Here is a 17,160-nt window from a genome sequence, read left to right on the forward strand (position 1 = left end):
GTGACATCAACAGAAACCCATCAGGGAATCCCCTTTGCAGCTTCTGTGCTTGGGTCATGAACTCCCAGGTGGTGGTTACAAAGGGGGGGGGGGGGGGCTGGTGGGATCCCACCTCCCACCCCATGGGGGCACAGTGTGGGGTGGTGGGAGGCAGTGCCAGGGCAGTGTGGGGAGGGGATGAGGCAGTACTAGGCATGGCAGGACAGTGTGGGGCAGTGTGGGGTGGCAATGGGGCAGTGCCAGGACAGTGTGGGGAGGGGATGGGGCAGTACTAGGGGTGGCAGGACAGCAGGGAGCAGTGTGGGGAGGGGATGGGGCAGCCCTAGGGGTGCCGGGGCAATGCTAGGGGTGATGGGGCAGTGTGAGGTGGCAACGGGGCAGTGCCAGGGCAGTATGGGATGGGATGTGGCTGTGCCAGGGGGGCCGGGACAGTGTGGGGTGGCAGAGGGGCAGTGCCGGGACAGGGTGGGGTGGGGATAGGGCAGCGCTAGGGGTGCCACGCAGTGTGGGGTGGCAATGGGGCAGTGCCGGGGCAGTGCCAGGGGCGGAAGAGGGGCAGTGCCAGGGCGGCAGCGGCCCCGCGGTCTTGCGGCAGGGGGGGGGGGGGGGACTCCCGCGGCGCGGGGCGGCGGGGGGGGGGTCTCCCGCGGCGTGGGGCGGCGGCGGCGGCGGGGGGGGGTCTCCCGCGGCGCGGGGCGGTGGCGGCGGGGGGGGGTCTCCCGCGGCGTGGGGCGGCGGCGGCGGCGGGGGGGGGGTCTCCCGCGGCGCGGGGCGGCGGCGGGGGGGGGAGTCTCCCGCGGCGTGGGGCGGCGGCGGCGGCGGCAGGGGGGGGTCTCCCGCGGCGCGGGGCGGCGGCAGCGGCGGGGGGGGGGTCTCCCGCGGCGCGGGGCGGCGCCGCCGTCTCGGTGGCGGCGGGGCCGCGGCCCTCGGGGCGGGCAGGAGCCGTGACATCAGGCCGGGCTGGTGCTGAGCGGAAAGAGCCGCCGCCCCGGGACCCGCCTTCTGCCGCCGCCAACAAAAGCCCCCGAGCGGCCGGCGGCCCCAGCGCCGCGCCCCGCCGCCCGCAGCACTGCCCGCCCGCCCGGCCCAGCCGCAGGTAGGTCCCGCGGCGGCGGCGGCGGGGGGGCCCCGGCCGGGGCGGCCCCGGGGGCTCGGGCTCTGCCGGCCACCGCTGCCGAGCCAACCGGGCTGCCCGCTGCCCCCCGGCGCTGCCCAGGCCGCAGTGGCCCTCTCGCCCCCCCCGCGCTGCCCCCAGGGCAGGCAGCGCTCGGGAGCCCTGCGGGCTGCCCAGCTTCGCCCTTTGCCCAGTGCTGTCTGCCCGGCATCCCTGTTCACGCCCAAAATTCTGTCCGCTCCCCTGCCCGGCAGAGCCCCCAGCCCTCTCCGACCGCGCCTGCAGGCAAGCATGCAGGGGGGGACGTGGGCCAGGGCGGCAGCTTGAACCCAGTGCTTCAGCACGCTTCCTGCCCTAGCAGGATGGAGGTGCGTGTGGATGGGCTCATCAAGCCACAGAAGGGAAATGGCACCAGCCCTTCTACGGATGACGCCGGAATGAGCAAGCCAATCCTGTTGCTTCAAAATTGGCGAACTTGCCTAACGTGGCAGAGAGCGAGGGCAGCAGGAACTGAGTATTGAACGCGACAGGTCACATCCCTCTCGGATGTCAAAGCTTTCAGCTAGCCTTAATTTTAACCCTCCATTAGGTAGTGTTCCTAGCTGCATTTTTGCAAGGGGAAATCTTAGGGTTGCGCTCTTGGGATTGACTGTGAGGGAAGTCCTCGCTCCCCGTGCCCTTGCTGAAACATAAGCTCACTGCTAATGCTTCACTTTTCAGCCTGAATAAAGCTTGTATGCAGGGAGACAGCCAGCCACATCCTCATTTGGTGTGGCCTGGCATAGGTCTCTCGAGTTAGCTGAAGGGATTTACATGACTGAGGACCTGCCTAGGCGCGCTCGAGCACAGTTTCAACTTTAGATAGGTGCTGTTTTCCAAACCTTAGAGCGGGCAGTGGGGCCATCTCGTAGGAGAGGATGTTACTTAGCGCTTGGCAAAATAGTTGGTGCTGCCTAGTCACAGCTGGCAAAGTCTGGTGGAGCTGGAGCTAAGGAATAGATGCTTGGAAGTCCTGTGCGTTGGTCGGGGAAACAGCTCTGTGCAGGAATATAGGATGGATGGACTGGGTGAGAAGGTGTGATGTGAAAGTGTCACTAGCTGTAGGATCAGCTTGGATTCTTCACCTTCTGGTTCTTCTGAATTTTGGTGGATGATATTGGAAGTATCTTAGGTACTGTGATCCGCTCCCACTAGCTCTGGAGAGGACTTGCTGCTCAGCAAGTAGCTCAGCGTTTGTGTTTGCTGCTGCTCAAGGGTGGATGAAGGTAATTGTGAAAGTACTGTGATACTTTTTCTACTCTGGTGGTTCAGTGAGTGCCATCTGTTCAGCTCAGGGCATGCAGCTGGCCTTCGCTGTCATCTGAATCTGTGCCTTGCCTGCAAGGATGTCAGTGCACCGAACTCTGCCTCGAACAGCAGAGCTCTGATTGCTGCTTCTGGGAGGCAGCACAAGATGGTTAGAGCATGACTGATCTGAAAAAGGCTTTGCAAGAGACTAGAATGAGCCGTCTTGGTCAGATGCTGGATGGGAAATCCCTGCAGAAATTAGTAGGTTTTCTTTGCGTACCTGAAAATGCTTTTTGCTTTTGTTCTGGGTGAAGCTGGGATTTCCTTTGAGGAATTAGTTAAATCACCCAATCATGATAAAAAAACTTTCAAGTTACCTCTGTAACCAGCGCTTGGGAACAGCATGATGGACAGGATGTGTTGCTCCTCAGGAATGTTGCTGTTGTTGAGAGCTGACAAATAGCCATGTATGGTAGGAGGCTTAGTGCAGCGTTGTCCTGTGGTGACGCTGGCTTGTTCACTTTCACTGCAAACCTGAAGACTTGCCTTCAGTGCTGCTCACAGAAGTTTTTCTCCTAGTAGCATCTGACTGTCTTGCTTTGGGAACTGGGTGCTATTGAATACACAGTCCATGTGCATGAGGATCCCTTTCCACCTCGGACCCCTCCAACTCCAGTGCTTTTTTCCCTCCTTTTTGAGCAAAGCCCTCAGAAACGTCTAGCTTAGTGCAGCTGGTTCTTCCAGGACAGTTCTTTAATTTCCCTGTCATGGTGTTCAGTCTTCCTGTGTCCCAGTGCTCACCAGCCTCAGGACCCAGTTCTCTTCTTGCTCAGCAGTTTGACATTGCTGTCTTGAATGATATGTTGATTTATCCTAATTTATGCTGTTGTCAAGCCTAACTCTCCCCACATCACTCTTCCACCCAACCGATGATGTGGTAGGGGACAGTTCTAACTTGCTTCCTGCAGAGACATTTTTGCTTGTGCCCAGGCAATGTGAGGCCGCTTAGTGAAAGATGCCTGGTATTTCCCATTCTGACTCTCTATGCAGGTCAGCTCTCTCTCAGAGAGAGCTTGCTCTTCCTGGCCAGACATCCAGAAGAGCTCAGATCCTGAGGAGAAAGGGCCCCGTAGGCCTGCTTACAGTTATGTAGGTGCAGAGCTCCTGACAGTCCCAGTGATTTTCCACATGGTGTTGTGTATATCTCCTGAGCTGATTTCTTTCTTCCTTGCCCATAGGCCTAATCTAGCCACGTCCCTTCTTGTTCAAACTTCTGCATGGCTATGCCAGCTGCTCTCCAGTAAACAGGAAGGTGGTAATCCAGACCCCGGAGCTTGGGGCTGCTGCTTAGATTCCTCCCCTTTGGTTTGTCCCTTTGCCAGGCCACATAGTAGTTCTGCATGAACTACTGTGAATATCTTTAATGTGTGAATTTTGTGCAGCGCTGATAATGCTTTCCTGCCATCCACTTGCATTAAAGCTCTCATTGTTTGAAAACAAGCAAGCAAACAAACACTATGAGACTGGCCAGTATGAACTGCCGTGTACCTTTCTCCTGTTCCTTAGTGATCTCCTCCTTTCCAAGTGCAAGGTGATTGCTCTGTGATTGATTACTGTAGGATTTTTTTAGTAGAACATCTGGGCTTGCACTTAAGACTGGTTTTCCAGCTATTGTAGAGCATGGCAGAAGCATGAGTGGTTAGTTCTAGGAGTTAAAAATCAGCTGCTTTTAGGCAGGTGAAAAGGTGGTTGTTAGCTTTAGTCTGAGTGAAATGAGCGTGCTGATCTCTGAAGCCCCTGTAAAGAGAGGCTGACCTTCTGCAAGTTCCTGCTATCTACTGGTTTGGTCTCATCTGGATGCCACTTTTCCTGAAAGTGCAGGCTAAGATAAAAATCTCAAAGTACCAGGATGTACTGGTTCCGTACTGGTTTGTACCTGCCCGTATGGTGTAGCTTAGACTATCTCTGAAACTGCTTGTGAGATAAGCTCAGTGTAGGTGAGTCTATAGATGAACTATGTTGCTGTAATGTTAGATATCAGACTCTGAAAGTGTAGTTAATCTCAAAAAAAAAAAAAAAAAGGTCAAGATTGGTGTTCTGCACTAGCTGCACTTCCTCTGCTTCCCAAATACAGCTGCTGATAAAGTGACTATATGTTATTTTTTGAGGCCCCTTACCTTATTTGGAACAGATGATGGACCTGCTCCATGGCTGAGCCACACTTGGCACAGCGGAGGAAGCAGACTGTAGGACTACTGTTTTGTTTGTGGCAGAAATTAGAAGTTAGCTCCATGGGATGTGGAGCTGCAGGAGGCAGGAAAATAATTGTGTTTTCTGGCAGCCTTGAGTATTTCTCTTGCCTCTGTTCAGTGAGGTCTTGTGTTGCAGGACAGTGACCTCATGTTCCTCATTTTGTGTTGGCCTAATAACTGATTTGGAGAAGTGCAACTGAAGTCAGTAAGTGCTGCACTTGGATAGAATATGGTGTTCAACTCCATGGTGTGAAGTACTCTGGAAAAAAAGTTGAAATGGCTGTAAACCCTCAGAATAGGTGTCTTAAGGTGATTAGGGAATTGGGATGATGGGTCTATCTCTACACAGCTGTTGTGAGGATTTTGCTTTTACCTCTGAGAATCCAGTCTCAGTAAGCAGGATGCTGGCTTAGAGCATCTGACAGTCTTCCTGTGATCATTCATAAGGTTTGGGGTATATCCCTGTTTTCCTTTTTTCTTTTTTCCCCCTGCTATTCCTGAACTGCAGAATAAACTGCTTTCTGGTCCACCTTGCAGCCTGATAGACTTCCAAGTGTTCATGTGGGCTGTGGGCTTAGAGGGAATTCCTTTCAATGTAAATCTTTTCTCAGGCTTTCCGTGTGCTCAGCTGTGAGTTATCGCAAACCCAGACATCCCCAGAACAAACTGATGCTATGGTCTCTCTCCATGGAAAGTTCATCTTGGCCCGTGCCAGGCAGTCTTGCTGCAATACCTATTTATGTGGCTTTTCTGGGGCTGCTTCTGTGCTGCTCAACTTGCTGGACCCCTCGTGGTGGGAGTCGCTTGTCCAAACCACAGTGAAGTGTTCAAAGTGGACAGAGCCACCCATTAACTTTGTATGGTGGAGGAAGGAAAAATGGGCAGTGAATCCCACGTAGCAGATATCTGCCTTGAATTAGGTGAGCTACACCTAGGAGCACCTTTTTCCTCCCCATAGACTCCCAGGCTGCTCAGAGGAGGGTGCCCCCCTTGCAGATGGCTCAGCTGGGCAGATGAACCCTGCTGTTGGTGACAAACAATGTGTGTGGTGAACACATTGTGGAGGCAGGCGAGAGCAGCTGGCTTCAAACCTCGCAGGGCAGTTTGTCCCTGAATGTGGTTGCAGATGCCTTGGATGTGGAGCAGGGCTGCGTAACAGTAGGACTTTCGGGAATAATGATGCAGGGGGCTGCATGCATAAGACTCTCCATGAAAATCAGGGCTGATGGGTCCCAGCGGTTCCTGCTGGGTATAAAGCTTGAGAGGGGATGAGGAAAGCAGAGAACATGTTTATTGTGTCTAGCCTTGTATTATTGATGAAGAGGGGTCTGGCATGGGTGGCAGTGTGTGCAAAAGTGGCCTCCTAAAAGCTGCGCTGTCCTGAGCAGGAGGGGGCGTGCATCCCTTGGCTGGTGAGGGGCTGCCATCACTGGATGTTTCTGCCCTCCAAGGAAACTCTTGAAACAGGTCGGGCCCTCCTACTGCAGCACAGTAAAATAACAGGCTCTCGAGAGAAATGCTTCGTGTCCTTTTAAGGCAATCAAAAGGCCTGAACTGAGATGATCTGGCTGAAAGGGAGGGATTTGGCAGCCGCTGAGCAGTGGTAGGAAGCCCAGCCTGCAGGGCGTTGAGAAAAGTCTTCCTGGCTGCTGTGATCACACCCAAAGCACAGCTCCTCAGATCTCTGGAGCTGGCAGAGCCTCCTCTGTCGGTCCCCCTTACCCAGGAGCCCTGCACCCTGGTAACCTGGGCAGCTCCTGCTTTGTCCTCCACCAAAATCCTCCGTGTAGGGAGCTCCAGCCTGGCCCCGCTCCAGTCATGGCCTGCTCTCTGCCTGTCTTGTCTACTTGCTTTCCCAGGCTTTTTCCTGGAGCCTGAAACAAGGCTTGTTAAAACCAGGTTTAGATCAAATTCCATTTCCTATTGCCTGACTAAATACTTTTGTTCCAGCAAGATCTCGACTTTTACAGATACTGGAAGGTAATGAGGGCTTGAGCCTTATCTCTCTGCCTGATATTTATACAGTTCCCAGCCCTGCTGTATTTGGCATCCATCTTCCTGACTGCTGAGCAGGCAGGGCAGTGCTGCTAGCCCACCCACCGGCCGGGCAGGTTGGAGGCCCAGAGTTGGGGCTTGAACCCAAGGTGACCTAGGCATGCAGAGCTACTAGGAGGAGCGGCCTCCGTGGCTCTGTGTCGCTGGCTGCTCAATGGTTCTTTCGGATCCCAGATTCCCTTCACCAAAGCTGTGCAGCTGATTCAAGGGAGGTAAGGGGTTCCTGCTCATGCAATGGGGTGGCATGCTGCTCTTGTGGCATAGTGTGCAGGTGCTGCTTGTTTTTTGGGACCTTGTGGGAGCAGGATGGCGAATCATAAAGTGTTGGTGGGAAGAGGCCTCTGGAAACTTCCCAAGCTGCAACTTGTAGCCATTGCTTCTTGTTATTATCATCAGGCACCGCCAAGAAGTGTTTGGTTCTGCCACCCTTGTAACTGCTCTAGGTTGCTGTTAATCCTCTTTAGCCTCCTCTTGGCTGTGCTAAACCAGCCCTGTTCCCTCAGCTTCTCCTTGTAGGCCATGTGCTCCAGTTCTCCATATGCCTCCTGAATGGTGGAGCCCAAAGCTGGATACGTTACTCCAAGTACAGCCTCCCCAGCACTGAGTAAAGGGATAATCACTTGCCTCGTTCTGCTCTCCATGCTCCTTCTGATTTAGTCCTTCAGATTCAGTCTTAGTTTGCCTTATTCATGATGCGGGTGCAGCACTGGCTCGTATCTAGCCTGGCTCTGTCCTAAACGTCAGGTCCTTTCCAGCAGAGCCCCTACTCAGCCAGTCACTTCCTGGCTGGGACTTATGCATGGGGTTATTCTGCAGCAGGTGCACAAGTCTGCTTCTCCTTTTTGAATGCCTTGAGATTTCTGTTGGCCCAGTCTTCCAATGTATGAAGGCCTCTCTGGGTTGGGGGTCTGTCACTTGTGTTAGCCACTCACACTATATTTTGTTTTCATCTGCAAATTTGCATATCAAGTGGCATTTTGATCATGTGTCATCAAAGAGATTTCAGGAAAGAGCAGAGATAAATAGAATGATTTATTTCCTACCAAGGAGTTGCATCAGGGCTGTCTTATACTAGGTAGGTTACTGCTCAAGTGTTTGTTATGCCTGTGAGCCTGAAACCTTGTGACTGCCAGTTTACCAGCCTTCTTGATGTTCCTCTGGTGCTGGAGGAAACTGAAATGCCCAAGTACAGGGAGAGGCTGCGAATGGTTGGCCAGGCAGGCACGGGCTAATAAGGCCACGGAGAACATGGTGCCAGAGCTCACTGTGTTTGGTGCTATCACAGGTGCCAGCTCTTGGCCTTTGAGCAACCCTGAACTCTGCCCTGCCCTGTGGTGGCAGAAATGGAAGAGATGTTCAGCTGGGGAGAAGAAGGAAATGTTTCCAGATGGGGTGACAATCTATGCAACTCGCCAGCACCAAGAATTGGTTACCTTGGATGTTGCTTTGCTGTCCTGTCAAGGGGTTATAGCAGGGCTGTAGTCTAATGAGGTGCCAGTGCTATGTACCTCTTTATGCTCTGTCTTCCATCATCTTCCTGCTTCCTCCCTCTTCCTCATACAGAAAGGAGCTGTTGGATCGCAGAGTTTACAGGAGACAGGGATTTCTGCTTCTCCTGGCTGGCAGGACCAGTCATCCCTATAGGCAGATTATACTAATAGATGCTGTAATGATGGAACTGTGGGCATCCTGAGTCCTGCTAATTAGCAGCCCTGCTAATCTGTGCAAACAGCAAACATTTGTGGGTGGTCTCTGCATGTGTGCATTTGGAAGAGCCATAGGGACTTCTGCTTGCAGGTGGAGCCTGGCTGCTCCTTGGCCCTTCCAGATGGCTGCTGCCCAACACGTGCCCTGTGTGGTTTCCTGCAATGATGTTATTTCTGCCTGTGCCTTTCCCACAGGATGCCGAACTGGGGTGGAGGGAAGAAGTGCGGTGTGTGCCAGAAGGCAGTGTACTTTGCTGAGGAGGTGCAGTGCGAAGGCAACAGCTTCCACAAGTCCTGCTTCTTGTGCAGTGAGTACCAACCCTTTCCTCTCCCCTTCCACCCCCACTTCCTGGCTCTCTGCTGACAGGAGGCCCGGTCATGTTCTGTTTATGGGCTGTGTAAACACTTGTTAGGATTCCTCCACAAACTGCCCAGCTGCGGGAGCTGTATGATAGGCTTTCTGTTTTTCTCCAGACTTGGGAGTAGGATTTGTTGAAGGAACACAGATCATCCTAGGACACCAGGGGCTATCCAGGCTGTCAGGGATGATTTGAGTCGGCATCTGTGCAAATTGTTGACCTCTCCCTACACCAAGGAAATGCTTGGCTGAGTCCTCTAGGCTGTTTCTGAATGTTCAAGATTGTGGAGTGTGTGCTGGGGATCTCCAATTAGTGGTGGTGGGAGGTGGCATATCCCACGCACTGCTCTGGAGAGATGCTAGCTCAGGTCCTCAATTGGGCTTTGCCATGTTAGCGAGGTTGGTTAGGCCTGCAATGTCCCCGCATGTTCGGTGTCCCAGATGGGAAGATGTGGTTCTGACCTGGTCCTTCTACAGATGGAGGGCCTACTGTGAAGTGCTAAAACATCACCTCCAGCCTCCCTGCAGCAGCTCTTGACCTAAGTGTCACCTCTAGAGAAGGGCAGCAGAACAGGATCTGGCTGAGGATTAACTTGGTGCAGAGGCCCCTTCCTCTGTGTGCTCTGTGGGAACCTACATGTCCTCTCCTGCTCATGCTGCAGTATCCCCAGGTACCCTTCTCCTCCCTTTGAGGATACCAGGGCAGCAGCATGGGGACAGGTGAGGAGTGGTATATTGCTGAAAGCAGCACCCACCTCAAACCTGGAATCAACCAAATCCAGAGGGGTTGCAGGGGCCTTTGAATAAAAAGTTTAACATTGTCCTCAACCAGACTGTCCTCCCTTGAAGACTGTCCCATAACAGAACTATTGATTCTCAGATATCAATAGGGATGTGCAAGTTGCTAGTGTGCACTGGTGACTTATCAACACATTACATCCAGCACAGACCAGAGTGAGTAGAACTGCATCTTCAGAGCCATCCTTGCAGTGGCACTCCACTGAGGGTTAACATTTTCTCGGCTGGTCCCTATATTGTGTTCCCAGTTTTACTGTCCTGTTGCAGCAGGGAGCACAGACAATCCTTTCCATATGGGCAGAAAACAGAGCTAGGGCCTATGAATAGGCAAACAGCTAGAATTAATGTCAGTAGACCTATTCCAGGGGAAAAATAGCAGTGTCTTCCTGGGGCCAGTCTGTGCTGTGCTCCTACGTCCGCCTTGCTAGATACTGGATGCTTCTTGGCCAGTCTGTCTGGGATGTTGTGTGCATAGATGCATGCAGAGGTGGCAGATGATGTTGCTGCATCTGTTCTGCACTGTGTGAGCGGTGTTGGTGAGCATGGCCAGTAGTTCTCATCCTTGGGAGTTTCCAGTCTGAAAAACCTTGCTGTTTCCTTTTGACTCAAGGAGACTGAAGGGGAATTGCTGAGAGAGGCTTTCCTTCTGGGTGGATGGGAGAGACTGGCAGCTTGCAGCTGTATGGTGGCAGTGCTGGCAGCTGCTCTCTGCACAGGAAGTCATGTTTCTCCCGTGGCCTCAGATAAGGTGGGCGGGGAACGCTAAGGAATCAGACAAGACATTACTTCAAGAAGGGAATACGTGGCCAAAGCAGGGAAGAAGGTGGGCTTGTTTTTTCATGGATGGAAGCTGCTAGGGAGTTGTCCGGAGCTGACCACAGCAAGAGCTCCCCCCACCCCCCCTTTTTTTTTTTTTTTTCCTTCCCAGGAGTGCATAATCATGTTCCACATATGCCAACAACAGCTCTGCCTGTCCTAGCTGCAGGCCCTTCTGTGGCAGTGGATTGCATGCTGGCCCACAATGCTAACTGCTGTTTCCAGTCGTATGCCACAAGCTACTTCTGATGCTCAATCACACTGAACACTTCATGTGTTCCTGGCCTGTTCCCCAGTATTACATTTGGGCCTCATCAGGGAATTTGAACCCACTATCTTTAGGAGAGGAAAAACAAATACTGTGACTTGATTTGCCACCAAAAAAAAAAAAGGAGCCAAACCTACCTCAGTGCATTAGAACTGGAGATAGACTCAGGGAGAGACTTGGTGGTTGGCTGAGTGGCGTTGTTCCAACTCAGTCAATACTACAAGGCAGAAATGTAATGTAGTGAGGCCAGTGTTTGGCCTCTAAAAGTAGCAGTAGCTCCTGTATAAATCATCTTGTGCAGTGTCTCAGCTGCTCTTAAAAAAAACAAAGGGTCCTTAACTCTGAGTGCAGTGTGTTGGAATTTCAGCAATGCAGAAACTTTGGAGCTGGGGCCTGATTTCCAGGAAGCACATTGGGAAAGAGGTTTTTCTGTTGCCTTATGAAGCATCAGTGGCTAGTGAAGATGGCTGACTGTGGAAAGCTTAGGCTAGAGACAGCCTAAATCAGCTCGGCATAGATGTGGGGAGGGAAAGGCAGATAGTGTTAGTATCGTTCAATATCATCCCTAGGAAAAAGCCATTTAAACCTGTCAGTGAAAGGGGCCAATTCCAATACTAGATGATCTGTCTAAATGCAGAGTTGCTCCTGATCCTCTCCATAATGCAGAAACAACCCCAAAGGCAGCACATTAACTTGGCAGCTCTGGGTGATGGAACCAGTTTACTAGAGCTGCTTTCTTTGAGAAGTGGAGATGAGTGCTCTCTTCCCATTGTTAAGTGAGCCCAGAGCGCCGGCTCCTGCTGCAGTGACACGGGGAAGCCTTTAGCCAGCAGACAACCCTGAGAGATCCTCCTTAGATGGCAGTACACATTTTCCTTTCCACCTCCTGCTCCTTGCAGCAGTGCCTGGGGTTCACTGCAGCTCCAGAGGAAGAGCACCATATTTAGTAACTGGGCTGAGGAACACTGCCTCTCGCCCCCATATTTAGTGTGAGTTTGTTTTGCTCCAGGAGGAGGGCTCTGCTTTGTTTGCATTCTTGCAATATCGGTAAAGGGCAAGCAACTTTTCTTCTGGCAAAGGGGCAAGCAGCCTGCTGGGAGCGTTGACATTTAAGGCATGTAAGCAGGATTGGGGAAAGCTGTGTCGCAGTTGTAACAGGATCTGTTTTGGGGCTGAATGCCAGCTCCATGGACGCCTTGGGCGTCTTGATCCTGTACCGGGGCAGGTAAACACCGGAGGTTCCTCTGAGCCCTATTTGGATTGTGCTCCGCTCCTGTTTTGACTTGCTGATTTGGGTGTTCCAGGAAGGGTTTGGAAGCCAGCGTGGAGGCTGAGATCAGAGCTGGGATGGGAGTCAAGAAAATCTAAGAATCGGGAAAGCAGTCTGTGTGGCCTGCTCCCAGCACCAAGCTTGGGCTGAGGACTGGCTCAGCTGGATCCCTGAACCTCACTGCTGACTCCTCATGGAGCCCTTTGAGGCTAAATGCAGAAAAGGCCCCAGATCTCCAGTGCATTTGGGCGTTTCTTCCCCATGTTCCAAAGGAGAGGAGGAAACTGAAGTAGCTCAGAGGATCTGGACCGTATTCACTAGCTGCTTATTTGGGCTTTTAGTCCTTGTACCGCTCCCTTTATCTTATGCCTGTGTTAATCTTTGAACACCCAGCTGAGATAGCCCTCCTCAGCTGAGACTGCTCATCCTACTCATGTTGGAGACAAGGGGTAACACATGTTAGCATGAACATCTTTCACTGTGGTCTTAGGGCACTGAGAGGCAGCTATAAGCAATAGCTTACTGTACTTAAAAATTACAGTGCATGAGCTGTAGCGATGGCTGCAGGTGTGCTTTTAGTCTGTCCAAACATGATGGAAAATATTTGCTTAAACTACTTGCCACCGAGTGCATATCGCTGTGTATTTGCAGCAGACTAGGACTATGTGCAGAGCTGCAGCTGCAGTTAGGCACTGAGATTCCCGTGCATGTGAATTCTGCAGTGACCTTCTCCAGTGCCCCCTGTCCTGGCTTAAGTGCAACTCCCATTTCTCTAAACTGCTCCCACCAAGAATACTGGCATCAATAGGGTTAACATAGCTTTTTCCTTATCAAAGCCACGAGGTTGATAATGATTGCTTCCTTTTAAAGCCAGACAATGTTCTTGTTGTGATCCTTATCTCCAGCTGTTTTGCATGCACTCCATTTTAACAATGATCTTGTCTAGGGTTTCCTTGCTCCTTGAAAACTGAGCTATACTATCCCTCATGAGGACTTGTTTTCTCCAACAAATTAATGAGCTTTGGGTACACAGGGCTAATGGGATGACCTTCCCCTCTTTTCTAGTGGTCTGTAAGAAGAACTTGGACAGCACCACTGTTGCTGTGCATGGAGAAGAGATCTACTGCAAGTCTTGTTATGGCAAGAAGTACGGTCCCAAGGGCTATGGATACGGACAGGGAGCTGGGACCCTGAGCACTGACAAGGGCGAGTCTCTGGGAATCAAATATGAAGAGTGAGTTTAAGTGTTTTTTTTTGTTTGTTTGTTTACACTGGGGCTGTTGCTGGCACCTTCTCCCACACATCCTCCTGGTTGTGGTGCTTACCTGTGTAGCCCAGCAAACCATGCTAAACTTCCAGTATTTCTTAATCTAGGGAGTGCCATGGCCTACCTTGCTTTTGTGCTCCCCTGAGAAAACCTACTGAGCCCTACTTGCCCACTCTGTGACACACAGCCATTTTCCTTCCTTGCTTTTGGGACTGAAAGTGTCCTGGAGCTAGTTGAGAGTGACAAACTCTGAGCTTTGGGCCAGTCCATATGCTCAGGGAGGAGGGTAAAGCCTGGCTTCAGCTAGCTCTCTTGGTTGCTCAGAGAGGTTGAAGAATCAGCCCCCATCCTGTCTCATGATGTGGCTAGCTCACAGGGAAACTTGACTTGGATGAATTTCTGCAGGGCTGGATGGGTTATCCTTCTACAGGTTTACACGGCCGAAGAAACAGCTTGATGTAGCACTAATAGGGCAGAGGGAGCTGCTTGCCAGTTTGCTGGGGAGCTTGCCAAGTCCTGAGCATGCCACGTAGCTGTGGCAGGAGGCTTACATCTGCCCTGAAGTTCTCAGTTGGATGCAGGCTTGGTAGGTCATGTCCCGTCCCCCTGCCCCCAGCTGACCATGTTGCCCCACACCACCTGGCACACAGGTGTGGGGCTGAAGTTTCTAGGGGGCTCAACACCATTGTGTCCTAAGCTCTAGGCCTGCCCAACTTGATCTGGGATTTGTGATCCCACAGCTCTTCCCTCCTCCTTCATGTTTGGCAGCACTGATAATGACCTCCCTCCCTTCCACAGGGGCCAGCCCCACCGACCCACCAACAATCCTAACTTCTCTGGAATGGCCCAGAAAGTAGGAGGTTCTGATGGGTGCCCTCGCTGTGGCCAAGCGGTGTATGCAGCTGAGAAGGTGATTGGAGCTGGAAAGGTAAGAAGAAGGATGTAGTGGTTGGGGACGTGCACAGACCATGAGTTGCTGTGTGGCAGGGAGACCTGCACCGAAAGTCTTGACCAGGCCCAAAGGCAATTGCAAGCCAGACTGCCAGCACCTCCAGCTGGGGCAAGGCTTGGAGTGCCATGTGCTAGGCTCATGTGGAAGCCTGGTGCCTAAATGAGACCTCAGCACACCTGAAAACCAGGTTTTCCAAGCTGCCTCTCTCTTCCAGATACATGGATTGGAGAGAAGTACATGTTATAATAAATAACTGGACTGCTGCTCCACAGTGGTCAAAGTGGAGGTCCCTGCAGCTAAGAGTGTTGGGAGGATGAGCACAGATGTAGGACATGGCTACTGCCATCGCTAACTGAATGAGTGATAGCCTCAGTCCAAATCTGAGGCACAGGAATGAATTTCAGTGGTCAGCGCTACCCATAGGGCAGCCCCCTGTACGGCATGGGAACGCTTCCTGCTCTGTCAGTTGTGAGACCCAGAGTGATGTCCATGTCCCAAAGCAAACCTCCATCCAGGGAAGGGTAGTTGTGCAGAGCTTGCCAAGGCAGCTGGGTCAGGCTGCTCGGCTTAGTGCCGAGGAGGCCTGAGCGGCTGTGCTGGGAAAGCCTCACCCACCTTACCGCATCTTTACCATGATGCGTTACCAGGAGTCTGGTACTGCCTGAAGCTGAGACACTCGCTGACCTCTGCTACATTCTGTCCTCTCCGAGATTTCTGTGTTTGTCCTCTCTCCCCAGAGCAAAGAGGGGAGGAATTTAGTTGAAAGAAATAGGCTCCTGGCATCATCCTATGCAGGCTGGCAGTGCAGGAATTCTTGATGGATGCTTTGACGGTCAGCCCAGGGTGAGAAAACAAACTTACCCTTAAATTCATGATCCGGGCGCTAGGCCTACTGGTAAGCTTCTGTGTTCGATGTTTACGAGGAACCAGAGCTGGTGAAGCAATTACATTCAAGCAAAATAGAGAGGATTCCAGAGCATGTATTTCATGTGCTAATGTTTGCTGGATGACTCCATCTGCTACCTCCTCCTCCAGCCCCAATTTCACATTTTCTTCCAAAAAAGGTTTCATGTTTTCCAAACTATTTTTTTAAAATTCCTCCATGAGTAGCTCTGGCTACTCTACAGTCTGCTCAGAGGCTGTGAGTTGATTTATCCCTTAAGTACTGGCAGAGCCATGGGGGAGTTTTATTTTTAAACACTGATTTCTGTGTTTTTAATATTTGCTTGTTGCCTTCCTTGGAGCTGTAGTTGCATAAGGGCAGGTGTCCCGGTCCTGATGTCACCATCAGCTAGCATACAGCAACAGTACATTTACTAATTTGGAGGAGTTTACTAATTTTATGTTTTATGTTTACTGATTTTTTGGGGGTGTAAAGCAAAGGACTGCATTTCTCAGAGGGATACACTGCTTGGTGAGGGGACTGACTCATCAGAGGGTCCATCTTGCTGATGGTTGGGACCATCTGACCTGGCTGGTTTAGACAGTCAAGGATGGGTCAGGAACAGGACTTCTGAAGAAGGGCACTGTTGCTGCTGCTGAGGAGGTCTGGGATACTCAGTGGTAGGCAAAGCGTTGCTGTCCTGTTGCTGTATATTCTCTGACCGGCCTCTACTCCTGTCCCCACAGTCCTGGCACAAGTCCTGCTTCCGTTGTGCCAAGTGTGGCAAAAGCCTGGAATCCACCACCCTGGCAGACAAAGACGGGGAGATCTATTGCAAAGGTGAGTACCACCTTCCCTGCTGCCTTGCAGCTGGCATGGAGAGGCTCCTGATTGTAGGTACTATCAAAATCCAGGGTGGTTCATCCTGGAATCTGAAAGATGGAGGCCTTGGGTGTCAAATAACTGTGCAGGGAACTGGGATGAGACCAACGTATGGGGAGGCGGCGAATCCCAGCAGCGGTATATGGGGGCTGACTTGGCACTTGCCGGGGGATTTCCCCGCTACGCCTGGGGCCTCTGTTTCACCAACAAATGTAGCAAACCCTGCTCTTTTTCAGCAGTACCTGCCTCAAGAGAAGGACCTGCTCTCATTTGGGTGCTCCCTCTGTGCTACTGGCCTTACCTGACTCTTCCTTCCCTTCCTCTGCAGGCTGCTACGCCAAGAACTTTGGGCCCAAGGGCTTTGGCTTTGGGCAGGGAGCCGGGGCGCTCATCCATTCGCAGTGAGGCACCCAGGGCCTGGCACTCTGCTCACACTGGGCTTGTCTGGACCAGTCTTTGCTACCTGATCCTTCCCGCACTCGCAGTGAGCACCCTTATTGTAATCAATAACCGCCTGCTACTTCACAGCACAAACTCCTTCTTCTCTGACCTGACCCAGCGCTCTCTGAAGCCGTGGGGGTCCTTCCATCGGTCTCATCAGGCCCTGCTGATACAAATATAGACGGGGGACACAGCTCACACACACATACACACAATGAGGCCCATCCTCTGGAAATGTTCTGCTCCATGTTATCCGTGAAGGCGCCTCATCCTGCCAGGATGCGCATCCAGCCATGCAGTGCTGTGTCACAGAGCAAGTAATAAACATCAAAGTTGACCAAAGCCTGGCCTTGCTGGAGAGATTATTCCCTGTCCGGGGCTGAGGATATCCACTGACTGACCCAAGCAGGAGGCACAGATGAGAGTGAGAATAGGAATGTTGGTAATCATGGCTTGTAATTAAAGCACAAACGCAGGGACTACCCAGTAAGATTTGACATAGCCCAGCTGTGGTCAGTCAAGCTCTGCTAGGTTTGCACCAGCTGGGCCTGGCTCTCCCCCATCCCAACACTGGGTCACCACTGCAAAAGCAGCCTGATTCTGGGAGGCCCAGAACAGACCTCGTGTGTGTCAGTAACAAAACGCGTGTGCGCACCATACCAGAATTCGTATCAGTGCTATTACATGGCACTCCTCCAAACAGGCATGCTGAGCACTGCTGAGTAATTTAGGAACTTTTCACCTACTCCCTTGCTCAACAGCACTGTTAGCCCATGACCTTAGAAACATCCCAGCTTAATTTGTCTTTATT

At 52.1% G+C, this 17,160-nt stretch overlaps 1 protein-coding gene across 2 annotated transcripts; it reads left to right on the forward strand.

The window, feature by feature from the left end:
* The first annotated feature begins 874 nt into the window (after positions 1-874).
* Positions 875-16,691, forward strand: CSRP1 (cysteine and glycine rich protein 1). 2 transcript variants are annotated; one of them, XM_068917950.1, is made up of 6 exons: positions 875-1,096; positions 8,610-8,722; positions 12,990-13,158; positions 13,990-14,119; positions 15,773-15,866; positions 16,237-16,691. In XM_068917950.1, exons 2-6 carry the CDS (start codon positions 8,611-8,613, stop codon positions 16,311-16,313), a joined length of 582 nt encoding a protein of 193 aa, XP_068774051.1. In that variant the 5' UTR covers positions 875-1,096; position 8,610; the 3' UTR covers positions 16,314-16,691. The 2 variants fall into 2 exon arrangements, with proteins under 2 accessions (XP_068774051.1, XP_009665623.1); XM_009667328.2 differs by lacking the exon at positions 875-1,096 and adding an exon at positions 5,793-6,920.
* Positions 16,692-17,160: the final 469 nt, after the last annotated feature.

The sequence above is a fragment of the Struthio camelus genome, chromosome 24 (assembly GCF_040807025.1).
Source record: "Struthio camelus isolate bStrCam1 chromosome 24, bStrCam1.hap1, whole genome shotgun sequence".
NCBI classification, from domain to species: domain Eukaryota; kingdom Metazoa; phylum Chordata; class Aves; order Struthioniformes; family Struthionidae; genus Struthio; species Struthio camelus.